At 42.6% G+C, this 14,495-nt stretch overlaps 1 protein-coding gene across 1 annotated transcript in view; it reads right to left on the bottom strand.

Annotated features, from left to right (window-relative positions):
- Positions 1 to 14,495, bottom strand: part of LOC136586736 (ubiquitin-conjugating enzyme E2 E2) — a 211,902-nt gene that overhangs the window by 13,609 nt on the left and 183,798 nt on the right. Inside the window, exon 5 of the mRNA XM_066584931.1 lies at positions 2,376 to 2,523. Coding sequence (XP_066441028.1) covers positions 2,376 to 2,523 — 148 coding nt within the window. The remainder of the gene's footprint in view (positions 1 to 2,375; positions 2,524 to 14,495) is intronic.

Consider the following 14,495-nt stretch of genomic DNA (forward strand, 5'->3'; position numbering starts at 1 on the left):
TATGAGTACTAGTGCAATATAAACTTGTGTTCCCCTTAGATTATGGCTTAGCGAGTATGTAACCTGCAGCACAGATAACGGCATCTACAGTTTAGTCAGTTGCTCTAAGCAATGTCACTGTTGGCCTTTGTAGATTTTTTTTTTAAAGCCCCCAATTGTTTGTTCAAAGGCAACAGGAAAGTTTGCCAAGAAGAACAGAAATCACTTAATGGCCTTTTCAGTTGTTAAAGGGGAAGCAGTAACTTCTCCATGTAGCAGAAACAAAAGGTCCGGCTTCACTTGGAAGCCCTTGTAAAAGCTTCTGAAAGAAAGCAATTAGATCAGATAAAGCGGGCGGCATTCATATGGTAATGGCCTTCCTACAATGTTCTGCAGCTCCGCAATCTGGGAAGGGTCAATGCTTGTATTTTATCTGTCCTCGGATCTGATGTCTAAACCTCGTGTCGTTGGGATCGTGTTACAATTCAAGGGCGTGCGGCAAATAAACATGAAATACATGTAACTGGGTGAATTGAAGAAACGCTTCTTCTCTCCACGGCTCCGGCTTGTCACAGACAGACATGTAAACATTGTAATAAATCTCCCGCGAGCCTTTTATCATATTACAGTAGTCCAATACAATTACAGAGGTACATAGACGACACAATCGCGCACTACAACCTCCTGGTGCCCATTATTATTTCTCCCGGAAGCGCCATTACAATAGAGTGCTGTTATATTAATAAATTGCTCCTGAGGTCCTTCTTGTTACAATGGGATTATCTGCCTGCATTATCGCAGCGCGCTGCTGTACTATTCGCAGTTTTAAAGGGGATCCGTCAAGGGATGCAAGCTCATTTAATAACAAATGCATTTCTGTGGCTACAGATCCCTACTGTGGATACGGAGAACCGTCCCAGGTAATAAGCACAGGTGTAGTAAGTAGAGTATGCATGAAAACCGGTAACCTTACAAAGGTGATGCCGTTACTGTTTACAGTACCTCCTGGAAATGTTTGGCGCCTTACCCCTTTGAGGACCAACGGACACATTTGTCCCATAGCTTTTAAATGGCTAACAAATTTGATTGAATCATTTACTGTTCTGAAAGGGTTAAAAGAGCCGCTCTGGTGAAATCACGTTTACATCCCTGTGATTGCCTGTCACCCTTCTGGATGTCTACTATGTATATTGCAGTCACTTCCCTGCAGTACTACCTCCTGTCTGATACTTATCAGGCATCATCTTGATGTTGTGATTTCTCCCTGCTTTCTGTTTCACTATGCTGTACCATCAATGCCATGATGCATCAGTACAATATTGCATGACCAGCAAGAGCTTATACCATCTCTGCCTGCTGGTAGGACAATGCTATTATCACTACTCTCTGTATATTCACCTAAAAACGCTACAGACCATACAACAAGGAGAATGAGCTGTCATCTCTATTATAACTGTGTGACAGGAGCCTCTAATCATTATTGATAGTAACAGTGACAGGTTTGTCTGTGTCCCCCTCTGATGAGCTTGTGTGGTACAATCCATGTAATATCATCACACAGGAGTTATGCTGACTAAGAAACTGACTAGTTTGAGAATACAAAAAGCCAAGTAAATCTGAGATGATCAAAATTGAGATCACATGACTGCTTGAGGAGTAAGAGGCATATGAGACAGTTTACACCTATGTCTTTGTTTTGGCTTATAAAGGGAGATTCCCCCATTACCTCAGAATGCCCTTATATGGCTACTGAAGGGTGGTCGTTAAAACTAGGCCCCTTTAAACATGCTAGTAGATCTTCTTCATCCCCTTCCTGACCTGCGCCATACATGCATGGCATATGCTGGGTGTAATTTTATGGAGCAGCCTCAGAAGCCGAAACCGCTATATATATATATATATACACAGCAACTGTCGGCTGACTTTGATAGCCGACACCCAGCCACGGTCAGAGATGATTCCAATAACAGTTCCTAACTATTAAATGGCGCTGTCAATTCAACGCTGGAAGCCGCTACTCAATGCATTGAGCTGTGCTGCTAAGTAGTCCGGCTATTGTCAAATGAGAAAGGGTGGACTACTTAGCTCGCTACTGAATGCATTGAGCAGTGTCTTTCAGTGCTCACACCGGGGGAACAATGGGCAGGGTGAATATAGAACTTCCATCCCCAAACTCAGTGGGTCACCTACTTTGAACCCCAAAGCTTAGCTAATAGGGTTCAAAGCAGCAGACAGATTTCATTTAATTTTAACAGTCCATGAGGGCCTCAGCTGAGCGTCGTCCACTGGTGCCATTTTCTGTCATGTTTCAATGGCTCGTTAGTAAACCGATAAAATTGATGGCAGATTTCAAAGCTACTTTGTGGCATTTAACTTTATTGCTGAAACAATCTTACCAGGGTTGCAGTCTGTGAGCAGCGAGCAGATGGAGAGGAGGACTTTAGAAATGGTTAGTGCCGGGCTCCAGTTGTCTTTCAAGATATCGAGGCAGATGACACCTTGGCTGTTAATGTTGCAGTGGTAGATTCGCGTCCGAAATGTCACCTACAAAATTATAAAAAATGGCTATTTAATTCTGATTTACAACTGACATTACAAATGATTAGTGATCAACAAACCTTTGATTAGTTCGGTCCAGGCAGTCCAGATTAGTTCGGATTGAACCGCAGGTTCACCAAAACCTCTAAGACTGCTGTATAACACTGTCTAAGAGCCATAACAGCCCTGTATAAGACCTTGGGAGTGTTATAGAGGACTTTTATGGCTCTTAGACACTGTTATACACCAGTGTACAGGACTAGTATGAGTGAACTGAACCATTAGAACCCTGTTTCAGGTAGAACGTTCCTAAAAACTTGGTTCTGGTTCGTGCTGAACCGAACTTTTAGCAAAGTTTGACCCGAAACAGGGTGCTACTGGTTTGTTTCCCTCAACACTACAAAGGCAGAATACAGCTAAGCATTATATACTTTTCAGCATGGAAAATCGAGCAAAAAACAAAACCATATATACGACTGAACTGATATGCTGCATGCTTAGGATGTATGTCCGAGTTTTTTGAGAATTCCACATACCAAAATCTCCACACACTGTTGTATTTTAATACAGTGGTAGGCATGGCCCATTGAGAAGGTCCGATGCATAGGGCCTTAAAATGAAGGTCCGCCTATGACTAACTGGCTATATAATCAAAAATTGGGAAATCGAAAATCTAAAATATCTTCCTAAACATTTTGTTTCCACTCTTTCAAAAAATTGTTTCTCTTAGAATTTTAGAGAAATTCTGACAGCCGCATTTAAATCCCCCAAATGATCTTTGGCGGTGTCATATGGCCCCCTGCGATAGGATCTTAGGCAGCCGTGCGGGTGTCATGGCAGCCGGGGTCCTTCTGAAAGACCCCAGTGTGATCTTGGCAGAATACCTATCAAGCCATCTCCATGGGCTTGATAGACTGCATGCCCAATCGCAGTATGATGTAATGCTATGGCATTATATCATACTGCAAGAGTGATCAAAGCATCGCAAGTTGTTGTCCCCTAGGGGGACAAAAAAAAAAAAGTAAAAATAAGTACAATAAAGTTGTACTAATTGTAAAAAAAATATATGTTAAAAATTTAAATCGTCCCCCTTTTGCCATATCTATATATATATATAAATGTCTGTCTGTCTGTCTGTCTGTTTGTCCTTTATGCATTTCTACACCATTCATCCAATCACCATGAAACTTTGGGAAGCTGTTGAGTACACTCCTGCGAAGGTTTCTGGCATAGTACATCCATCCTACAATAGGTGGCGCATGTGCGAGCGTCGTCTACAGTTATGCCCCCCAGTCGTAGATCGTTCGATTTCCATCTCAAGCACGAAAGAAAAAGGCATTACGAGCAACAGGATGCGTGTTCAACCAGAAAATGATGCATCCGCCGAACGTTTTGCAAAAGAATTGCGGTTGCTATTCCTTATACTGCTGGGGTAACATGAAAGCTGCACTGTGATTGGTTGTTATTTCTTATACTGCTGAGGTAACATGAAAGCTGTGCTGTGATTGGTGATTATATATTATACTGCTGAGGTAAAATGAAAGCTGCACTGTGATTGGTTGCCATTCCTTATACTGCTGAGGTAACATGAAAGCTGCGCTGTGATTGGTTGCTATTTCTTATACTGCTGAGGTAACATGAAAGCTGCGCTGTGATTGGTTGCTATTCCTTATACCGCTGAGAGAACATAAAAGCTGCACTGTGATTGGTTGTTATTTCTTATACGGCTGAAGTATAATGAAAGCTGAGCTGTGATTGGTTGCTATTTTTTTATACTGCTGAGGTAACATGAAAGCTGTGCTGTGATTGGTTGCTACTTATACTAATGAGGTGACATGAAAGCTGTGCTTTGATTGGTTGCTATTTCTTATACTGCTAAGTTAACATGAAAGCTGCGCTGTGATTGGTTGTTATTTCTTATATTACTGAGGTTACATGAAAGCTGCGCTGTGATTGGTTGTTACTTCTTATATTACTGGAGGTTACATGAAAGCTGCACTGTGATTGGTTGTTATATATTATACTGCTGAGGGAACATAAAAGCTGTGCTGTGATTGCTTGCTCTTTCTTATACTACTCAGGTCACATGAAAGCTGTCTCTGATTGGTTGCTATTTCTTATACTACTCAGGTCACATGAAAGCTGCGCTCTGATTGGTTGCTATTTCTTATACTGCTGAGGTACAATAAAAATCTGTGCTGTGATTGGTTGCAGCAACGCAAGACGGGTAAGCTAGTTTATAACAAAATATTCAAAATCATAAAACAAAACACATATTTGGTAGCGCCGCATCCGTAAAAGTCTAATCTATCAAAATAATGCATTATTTAGCCTGCAGGAAAAAAAAAAAAAAAGAACGCTAGAAATGCAATTTTTTTGGTCACCCTGTCTCCAAGAAAAAATGCAATAAAAAGCGATCAAAAAGTCGTATGCATTCCAAAATATACCAACAGGAACTACAGGCCGACCCGCAAAAAATGAACCCTTGCGCAACTATGTTGACTGAAGAATAAAAAAGTTATTGTGCGGAGAAGACGGCTGCAGAAAATAATTTTAAAAAATTAAATGTGCTTGAAAAAAACATAAAAGTAGTAAAGCAAAACTATACAAGTTTGGTATCGCAGCAATCGCACTGACCCATAGAATAAAGTTATGTCATTTTTGTTGCAGTTTGCACGCCGTAGAAACAGGATGCACCGAAAGATGCTGGAGTGTCTTTTTTTTTTCTTCTCATTTTACCCCACGTAGGATTTTTAAAAAAGTTTTTCAGTACATTGATATCAATGGATAAATAAAGGAGTTACGTTTTTTTAAAAGGGGGAGGAAAAAAACGAAAATGGAAAAAAAAAGGGCCGCGTCATTAAGGGGTTAAGCACTGCACATTCTAATGATAAGTTATATTCTATATGCAACGCTTCATTACCATTTCAAAGTCAGACGTTTGTCTTAACAGGGTGTAATACAATACGCTCAGCCCACCTGACATCAGTAGGAGAGAATGGCTTCAGTGATCTTTCTCGGCTCCGATATTATTGGGATTCGGTGAAGAATAGAAGGCAACCTTTTTCTTCACTCCGACAGACTTGAACTAATAATGCCTGAAGGTTATGTAGCCTACAGCTCCCAGAAAACTAACTTCTAACAGCTGTCATATGTACCGGGGCTGAGAACATAAAACAAGAATATCTGCAGGCCAGAATATCATCACTGCGCTATAAGATAAGCAAAGGGGTATCTACAGGGTGAAAATGACGGATATTCTGAACTTAGCGCAAAGTGTTATATACAGTACGGTATTGATTGCTCCATACGAAGACCGTTGCTATAGTAGCTAATATAAAGCTAGCATATACCATAATGCTGTATGACCAATGCGCTCACCGCTTCACAAACTACTGGTGTAAAAGTGGAGGAATTCCCATACTAACCAGTTGTAGCCAACGTTTTGTAAGGGTGACACCTGGTTTTTGAGTAGTCGTCAAAAATGTTTTCATGTATAGTAATCACGAGCAAAGCAGAACAGGGTAAAAAAGGGCAATTCCAAATGTAGAGCAAACCATGAAATGCTTCTTTGCATCGGACTACTGTACGTTCATATTTCAATTTAAGGCGGTGTTCCCATTTGCGCTGAAAGCTCCAAAGGAAGAATAACTACATGTAGCGCTATGCTTTCAGTCAAAAGGATGAAAATTATGAAAGACCTCATTATAGGTCAATGAAATCTGTCGGATGTCAAAAGAACCTACTCTATGATGCCCGGGCACAATAATAACGGAAGCCACAACTTCTCTGAACAGAGCCTTATAGAATTCAAATATTCAACATCTGATGAACCATCCACCCATGGATGACAATACCCAGTCACAAAAACTGTACTAAAGATAAGAGGGAGGATGACCAAGTAAAACATGACAAAACTATTGCAAGAACGTTTATAAGAGAACGGGGCAAAGATGTCACAAATGCGCCAAAATTTACTAAATGGGTACACCAGTTTTGTTGTAAATTATTGGAGCACATGAACAGCAACTGTAAGTTGGGATAAAGAAGAGGCTAACATGCCCAGCATGTTCCAAATGTATTAACCCTTTCCAGTCCACTGTCTGACCTCTGAAGACATTATGATTTAAGGCTGTACAGCTCCGATGTTGGAAGACGTCCGTCGGGGTTCTCTTACTGTATATTGCCAGCCTCTCTGCTGTCGGAGCCTATCCAACGTGTCACCTCATGCAGTACTGGCTTTAGCCAGCAGATAGCGCCGTTGTATAACAGCAGAAAAAGAGTAAGCCCCCTAGGAAAATCAGGATACAAACTGGATTGGAAAGGGTTAAGCTACAAGTGCCCTTCTGATAAATTTGCTAAATTAAGGTGGCCAGATATCCCAATTTAGGACAGACAGTGTATGTGCAGTGTTTTTCCCCCCCAAATCTCCTGCTTTGTCACGGATCTGTGGCACATCTTCAGTGTCAGCTGCGGGTGTGCCGCTAATTGGACGTCTTTCATTGATTTCAATGGAAGCCGTCCGTATGGGAATCCACAGAAAATGGAGCATGGTATGATTTTAATCCTGTGCGTGCGATCTGCACGCCGGGATAAAGGGACATCCGCAGGTATTTAATTACCTGCAGATGCCCAGTGATTGTCCATGGGCATATCGAACTGCGGATCATCGGCAGGGATTCCGCAATTCAATTTTGCCCGTGGACATGAGGCCTTGAAGGAGTATTGCCAACGGATAGGTGATAAAAAGTCTGATTGATGACAGTCTCATCGCTGACGCCCCCACCAGAGAACAGGGTTCCCATGCTCTCCTTCTCAATACCAGATAACTACACCTCCTCCCACCCAGGCATTGAAGATGGATGGAATGTGTGGTGCCACCCCATTCATCTTTAATATGACTACTAGAGATAGCCACAGTGCAGGTTTGACCACCACTCCATTACATCTCCTCCTCGCTGTTGGCCGTGCAGTTAGCCAGTGATGAGAAGGACAAGGAAACATGGGACCCCCGTTCTTGGGATAAAAGTATTTTGGGATAACCCCTTTAATTAAATGCATAGGCTTTAAACCAGTATATAGCGATTCCTGCGCTCAACTGGGAAGTTGATACAATTGTATCCAGTCTACCCTGTGAGTAAACAGCCAGGGATGGATACATTGTAGCAAACTACTAGAAAGATTTCTACAGCTGTTACAAATGTATTTTGCTCCCATTTTTATAGCCTCTCTTCTGATACAATAGTATCTAGTCCAGCCAATGCTCTGGGAGAAAAAGACATTTGTAACAGCTGTAGGAATCTTTAAAGAAAAAGAAGTCACAAAAGGTTGGTGACCGCCATGGTGAGCTTCTACTATGTCGCCATCCAACCAAAAGGGACAGTTAGGGGTACTGGTGACATTAGCATTTTTTTTTCATGTAGTCATCTGGCTATTCTCTTTGACTAATGGTTGCCTTGAATCCAGCGAGGTGGAGCGGGGGGCTCCGATATCTGTGCTCCGTCAGTGCAATCTCAGGTGTGCATTAGTTAAACGGTAGGGCCGCACCATGACACTATCCCGCTACAGATCCTAATGACTGGTTATACCGCTTGCCAGCAGCTGAAAGCTCAGATTAATAATCTTACAAGGACAATTCAAGAAGAAAGCATTGGAATAAATGAAGACCACGTCCCAAAATGCTTTGCCTCCATTAATGTAAACATTCTCTATTACCGACCTTGTAGTTAGAGGATGTAAATGTAGCAACTTCGTCATATATATTCATCCCATTGTTGCCCTTTTCACAGATTTCTGAATGTCCTTTTCTATGCAACATAGAAAGAAACCAGCCTTTGTTCAGCGCTCGTCCGCACTGGCGTTCGCTTTGGCTATACATTTCCGTTTGATTAGCAGAGAAACGGAAATAAAAACACTGCGCTACTGGTTCCATTTGAAAAACAGAAATAAAATGGAAACAAATGGAAATGTTTCCGTTTTTAAAGAAAACTCAATGGGGAGAAAAACGGAACCGTTTAATTCTGCTTTTATTTCGTTTTTTTTGCTCCTCAAATGGAACAGAGAAAGGCCTCCACCTGCGGAATCCGGCCTTGACCACGGCAGGTGACCCTGCGTACCTGTGAGTGCGTATGGCAGCGTCCGCATGGACCTGTCTTCTTCGGGCTTCTCTGTACTGCGGATGGTCCGCGCAGCTCACCATCAGACATGCACAGAACGGATTTTTTTCCAAACTCCTGCTTTTCCCGCGGCTCATCCACAATGTTAACTGCGGACGGGTAGCGGGTTGGACGGCGTCCACTGACTCAATGGAAGCTGTTCGTGCGGGAACTGCAGGAAAATGGAGCATGCTGCAATTTTGCATCCGCGAGCGGAAACCGCAATTGGTTTCCACTCGTGTATGAAGAATCATTTTTGCATTGCATGCTATGGAGGGTTATTGCTGCGGAATCCGGAGGCGGATGCTCGCTTTGATTTCCACCCATGTGCATGAGGCTTAACATACATATGTAACTGAGGCCAATGCCAGTGCGGATGAGCCGTAAGTGGAAACTGTCAGCAAGGTGCTGCTGATAGATCTGATGTTTTCATGCCTGCATACTTAGCACTATCATGATATGAGGTTACGCTTTTCAGTATTAAGAATCAATCGCTTGGCTACATTTTAGTGTTTGTGCGTGTGTTATGGCTGCAAGGCCCGGACCCCACACGGTTCAGGTAAGCCAAACTTAGGTCCCTACAGAACCCTGTGGTAATCTAGGACTAGTTCACCTGAACTGCATGCTGGGACATCCTTTTTCTGCATGTTTTTTTTTCAATCAAAAGAAGGTTTACACACAGCAAAATTGAGTAACATTACCTGCCACCTTCTATTTGGGGCACTTTGATGTGGATTCACCAGTTACCGGACCTCCCTTCGGTTCTCCATGATGGCCACTTTGCTTCTATCACTACCCCATATACACTGTGCATCAGTCGTCTAAGACACTACACACTGCTCTCTAATTGGCTAGTGCTGTTCATGTGAGCAGCACTGGCCAATCTGAAAGCACAGTGAAGTGTCTTAAGCTACTGATGCACAGTGTGAATGGGGTAGCGATAGAAGCAAAGTGGCCATCATGAAAGCCTGAAGAAGAGCCGAAGAACCAGCAGATCTGCACCAGAATGCCACACACAGATGGTGGTAGGTAATACTACTGAGCCTCGTGTGGCGCAGAGTGTAAGCTCTCACCTACGACCTGAAGGTTGCAAGTTCGATCCCGGAAAGTTCAGGTAGCCGACTCAAGGTTGACTCAGCCTTCCATCCTTCCGAGGTCGGTAAAATGAGAACCAGCTTGGTGGGGGGTAATAAGTAATAATTACCTGAAAGCGCTGCAGAATAAGCTGGTGCTATACAAATACCAAGATTTATTTATTTACTGCTCCCCTCCCTCCGATCCCGGAGAGTCCCTTGAAGTCACATGTCAAAGCGGTAGGGTAATATTATGTCTGCTTCCAAAGGCAACCAGCAGAATATTGAAAGCAACTATGTATAAGAACAAAAATAACATTAAATAAACACATTGTTACAAAAATTGAGCAAACACTAAGCAGCGGGATAACCGGATACACACTGCATGCAGAAGAGGATTTACAGACGTATGATTGGCCGAGAGGTTGTTGGGAATGATTGTCCTGTTCCCACGTCATCAATGGAATAAGAGATTTAATTGAAGTATTTCAAATGTGGTCAAATAACCCAAACTGGATTCATATGCGTAAACGCCGCCGCTCGTAAACACTGCAGCACATAGTAAACCTCAGCGTCCTAAGAGGGACTCTTTTAGGTTACATACTGCCAAAATACAACTTGTGACGTAAGAGTCTACCATAAGGAACGGTCTATTCCGCCTCCAAGAAAAGAGTCATTTCTAAAATATGGTCTGGCTCCGAAGAATGGCTTGGCCTCAATATGTACAACATTTATAAAGGCATTCCACTGTTTTGTGAAGCGGCACATGACGGCTCCAAGTATTTCAGTGAAGAAGGGGAATAGCTAACAAGTAATTCATTGCCTTTAGAAGCCGGCACATCCATCTCTGTCTTACATAGTAGACATGAATAAGAGCCCGCTACCGACGGCCACATGTATCACCATTGTCATTCTTACGGACATTCTCTCCCGCTCTTGTGGTTCACGGCACGTAGTTCCATTTTCAGTAACAAAGGATGTAGACAGACAATGGCTGAAGTATTAATAAGATGGCATATCATTAGAATTTTCTCTACATTAATCAGTAGAACATGTGAATATATTAACCCTTTCCAATCCACTGTCTGACGTCTTCCTACATTCTGATTAAAGCTTGCACAGTACCAATGTCAAAAAATTTCCGACAGGGTATTCTTACCATCTATTGCCAGCCACTCTGCTGTCGGTGCCTCTCTGGCACACACATTGGTTTAAGCCAACAGATGGCACCGTTGTATAACAGCAAAAAGAGAAAGCCTTTTAGGAAACCCTGAATCCAAAGTTGGATTGGAAAAGGTTAAGCTTGTTAAGGCCGGTTTCACATGTGCGTTGGAACCTTCGGCCGGAGGTTCCGTCACAAATCTGGTTCAAAATAGCGCATATAGGACTTTTCCTTCTGCCCAAAAGCCGGGCAGCTGGGCGGAAGAGGGCAGGCATCAATATAGCCAATGGGTGGGTATATTGGCGCTGTTCGGTTCCATCCAGATACAGAGCCGTTTGGCTGCGGGGAGTCCCCTTTCCTGCTCCCCAAATGTAGCAGGAGAGCGGAATCCCCAATGCAGGTGTGAAACCATCCTATAGTGTAACCTATTTAGGGAATCAATTGTCCACAGTTGTTAATAGAGGTGAGGGGTTGCAGCTGGAGTTTCTCTTTCTCAGGCTAATTTCACACGATTGAGCATGGTATCTGGCCGTGAGGCTCCGCCCGATATCGCGCTCGTACGATGTCCCTGCAGATGCAAGGTGTTGGTGTGTCAAAAATGCCTCCTATCTCTCCAGTACAGTTGCAATCCCTTAATTTCAATGGGAAACCTCGCATCGAACTCACGTGCATGCCATGAAATGTGTTTTATGGCCTCATTGAAAACAAAGGGCGAAGTGTTCCAAGGGAATGCCCAAAGATAGGACATGCCATGATTTTTTTCCGTACCGAAATGCGGTAAAAAAAAAAACGCTCATGTATATGACTCCATTCAAAAGAATGGGGCTAATATTCATGCCTTGCATCGCACGAAGCTCACGTAATTTTCATAGCCGTGCTGCGACAGGGGAGGAGCCGAAGTGAGGTGATATCTGAATGGCCTAAAAACTGTGCAGAGCACTGTGGGTTGTGCTGCCAGCAGAAAACACCATTTGCTACACCAGAAAGTGTTTGCCACTTAGACTGGTTCCGCAAGATTGCGTCTTTTTTCCCACAGTTTTTGAGCATCAGCGCCGTTTTTTCTTGCAAAATCATTGCTGCCGCTCGTTATCTTTTTGCGCGATTTTTAAGGGAAAGTCAATAGGACTTTCTAATGTTAAGGTCGCCTCGCGTTGTGATAAAAAGGAGGTTTTGTAGGGAAACATAGGAAATCAAAAAAAAATCAAAAAAAAAAAAAAAAAAACCCCTTTGCAGAAAGGCAGATCATGCCACGATTATTTGCTCTCCCGACATCACATGAGTGAAAAAAATCGGTAATGGGAAGAAAAAGCATTGTAAATCATTGGTTTCATAATCTGTTTTTTACTGGCTCTTGCATCACGTGAAAATCGTGCAATTTTCTTGCCTGTGTGAAACCACCCTAAGGGCGCCCACCCACTGGCGTTTTTTTACCTGCGTTTTGCGTTTTTCCTGCACAGGCATAGAGATAACATGTGTTCCTGTCCACTGGCGTTTTTTTTGCGTTGCGTTTGCGTTTTTAACATAGGAACTGTCAGTTGCATATGTGTCCTTATTTTTCTCCTAATGCACCCATGAAAGTCAATGGAAATGAATGGAAAAGCCGCGAAAACGCGGCGAAAACGCTGCGTTTTTTCCCCGCAGAAAACGCAAACGCCAGTGGGTGCTCGCCCTTACACAGCATATAAAGAAATAATATATTTACAGAAGCCTTGCACAGAAATTCTCCGATGCTGAACAATAGCCATAGGGTCTAATGGGCCTGACAATGCTGGAAGCCTAATTTTGTCAAATATTCAGTAGTGTGCACAAAGAGATTCCGCAAAATTTTCCACAATGCAAGGATGCATTTCAATGAGTGATACTCTATATGGAAATCTATGGAGTTCATATGTGCCGAAAATATTTTTAAGGTGGCTCTCACCATAAAATCAGCATTTTTTGTGTTGTTGTACCTTATATAGGGTGAAATCCATGATGACAGTCTACAACATTTCCTCAAGAGACATAAAGGCCTTGCATTGAAGGAGGTGCTACATAGACATTGCACCACTTCTCATTTGCATACCACATTTCCCAGAGGAGCCTTGCATGACTTATAAGTCTCACGCCTACTTGGCAGTCTCCACAAGGAGAAAGTATACTCCTCTTGATCCCCAACATAATGAGCGTGCTGCAGAATTGAAAACTGTCCTAGCCTTTCCGATATCCACATGCTTCGGTTTTGCGGTGCAGAATTCGCACCTCTATCTTCTTGCAAATCCATTGGTTGCCATATGGTCTACATAAACGTCAGGGTAATTTTCAGACACCGACGCCAAAGGTAAGAAAAGAAGGGAAGTGAACTGAGCCTTAATTGTTCCATCAACTCACTGTGGAAAGTCTATAATTATGCTTTCAATGTCCATTTCTTACTGCTCAAGAAAATGAGACTGCTGATAAGTAGCAACCAGAAAACCAGCCTAAGCACATTCCAAAGCCAACAACGTTCGTAGGAAGAGAACAACAATCCTGTCTCGGCACAAATTCTCCAACGTGTCAGCTTCTCTTCCTACTTGTAATACTGCTGATTCCGCCTTTACCGAATATGTTCCCTCTGATTTATTGCTCATCTGCTTGTACAGATCATGACAGTAATGTTGTTCTTCATCCTTGGCTTCTGTCCTAAGTGAAGAGATAATTAACGACACCCGTAAAGGTTTCCTGAATTGTAGGTCGTAGATTTCCTGAATCTCAGATTAGAGGCTCCACTCTTCATGGATGACTTTTTTCCCCACAAGCCTAAATAAGCCCACATAGCTAAAAGCTTATTTCCCTCTCCTCATTGAAACAACCTGGTCATTCGGTGGAGCGTAGACGGTGGAGTCCGGGAAGATAGCGGTCATCTATCTCATGTGTATGGTCGGGTTTAATCTATCCTGCACCATCCTACCTCCAAGATTAGTAATTCTAAATTAGTTTACAGATTATATAGCGATTATCTGTCCTTACAGCTGTGTGACAATGACACTATGATATAGACTGGCAACAGGCAGTGCAGCTCCAATGCCAGAAACCATCAGCAAAAAAACTGTTTTTTATTAGAAAAACATGTTAACAAGTGAACATATGAAACTAATGAGTTTGCCTACATGTTTCAAACATTGGTCCTTAATCATGGCTATTCAAACCACAGACTGGCATGATTAATATGCAAAATAAACACCGTTACATTATTCCATAAACTCAATCCCAAAGTTGCTAAAAACATCAAAAAAAAAAGCATTCAAGAAACAGGTGGAAAAGCTTATAATTAATAATGTAGCGTAAGGCCGGGTTCACATCTAAAATGCCGGTCAGCTGAGCAGCAACCGAACAGATCCCATTATAGTCAATGGGGTCCATCGGGGGCTGTTCGGTTTCATCTTAAGATGGACCCATTCGGCCAGGGGATTCCCCTTTCCAGCTCCCCAAATGGAACAGGAAAATTTAACCACTGGTGGAGATGTGAAAGCCGCCTTATATCACCCTGCTCTTTAATTCGAGGATATCGTACCTGCCTCCTTATCCAATAGTACTTTTCTAACATCCTCGCCTCTGTTGGTCACTTTA

The sequence above is a fragment of the Eleutherodactylus coqui genome, chromosome 12 (genome assembly GCF_035609145.1).
Source record: "Eleutherodactylus coqui strain aEleCoq1 chromosome 12, aEleCoq1.hap1, whole genome shotgun sequence".
In the NCBI taxonomy this organism is placed as follows: Eukaryota; Metazoa; Chordata; class Amphibia; order Anura; family Eleutherodactylidae; genus Eleutherodactylus; species Eleutherodactylus coqui.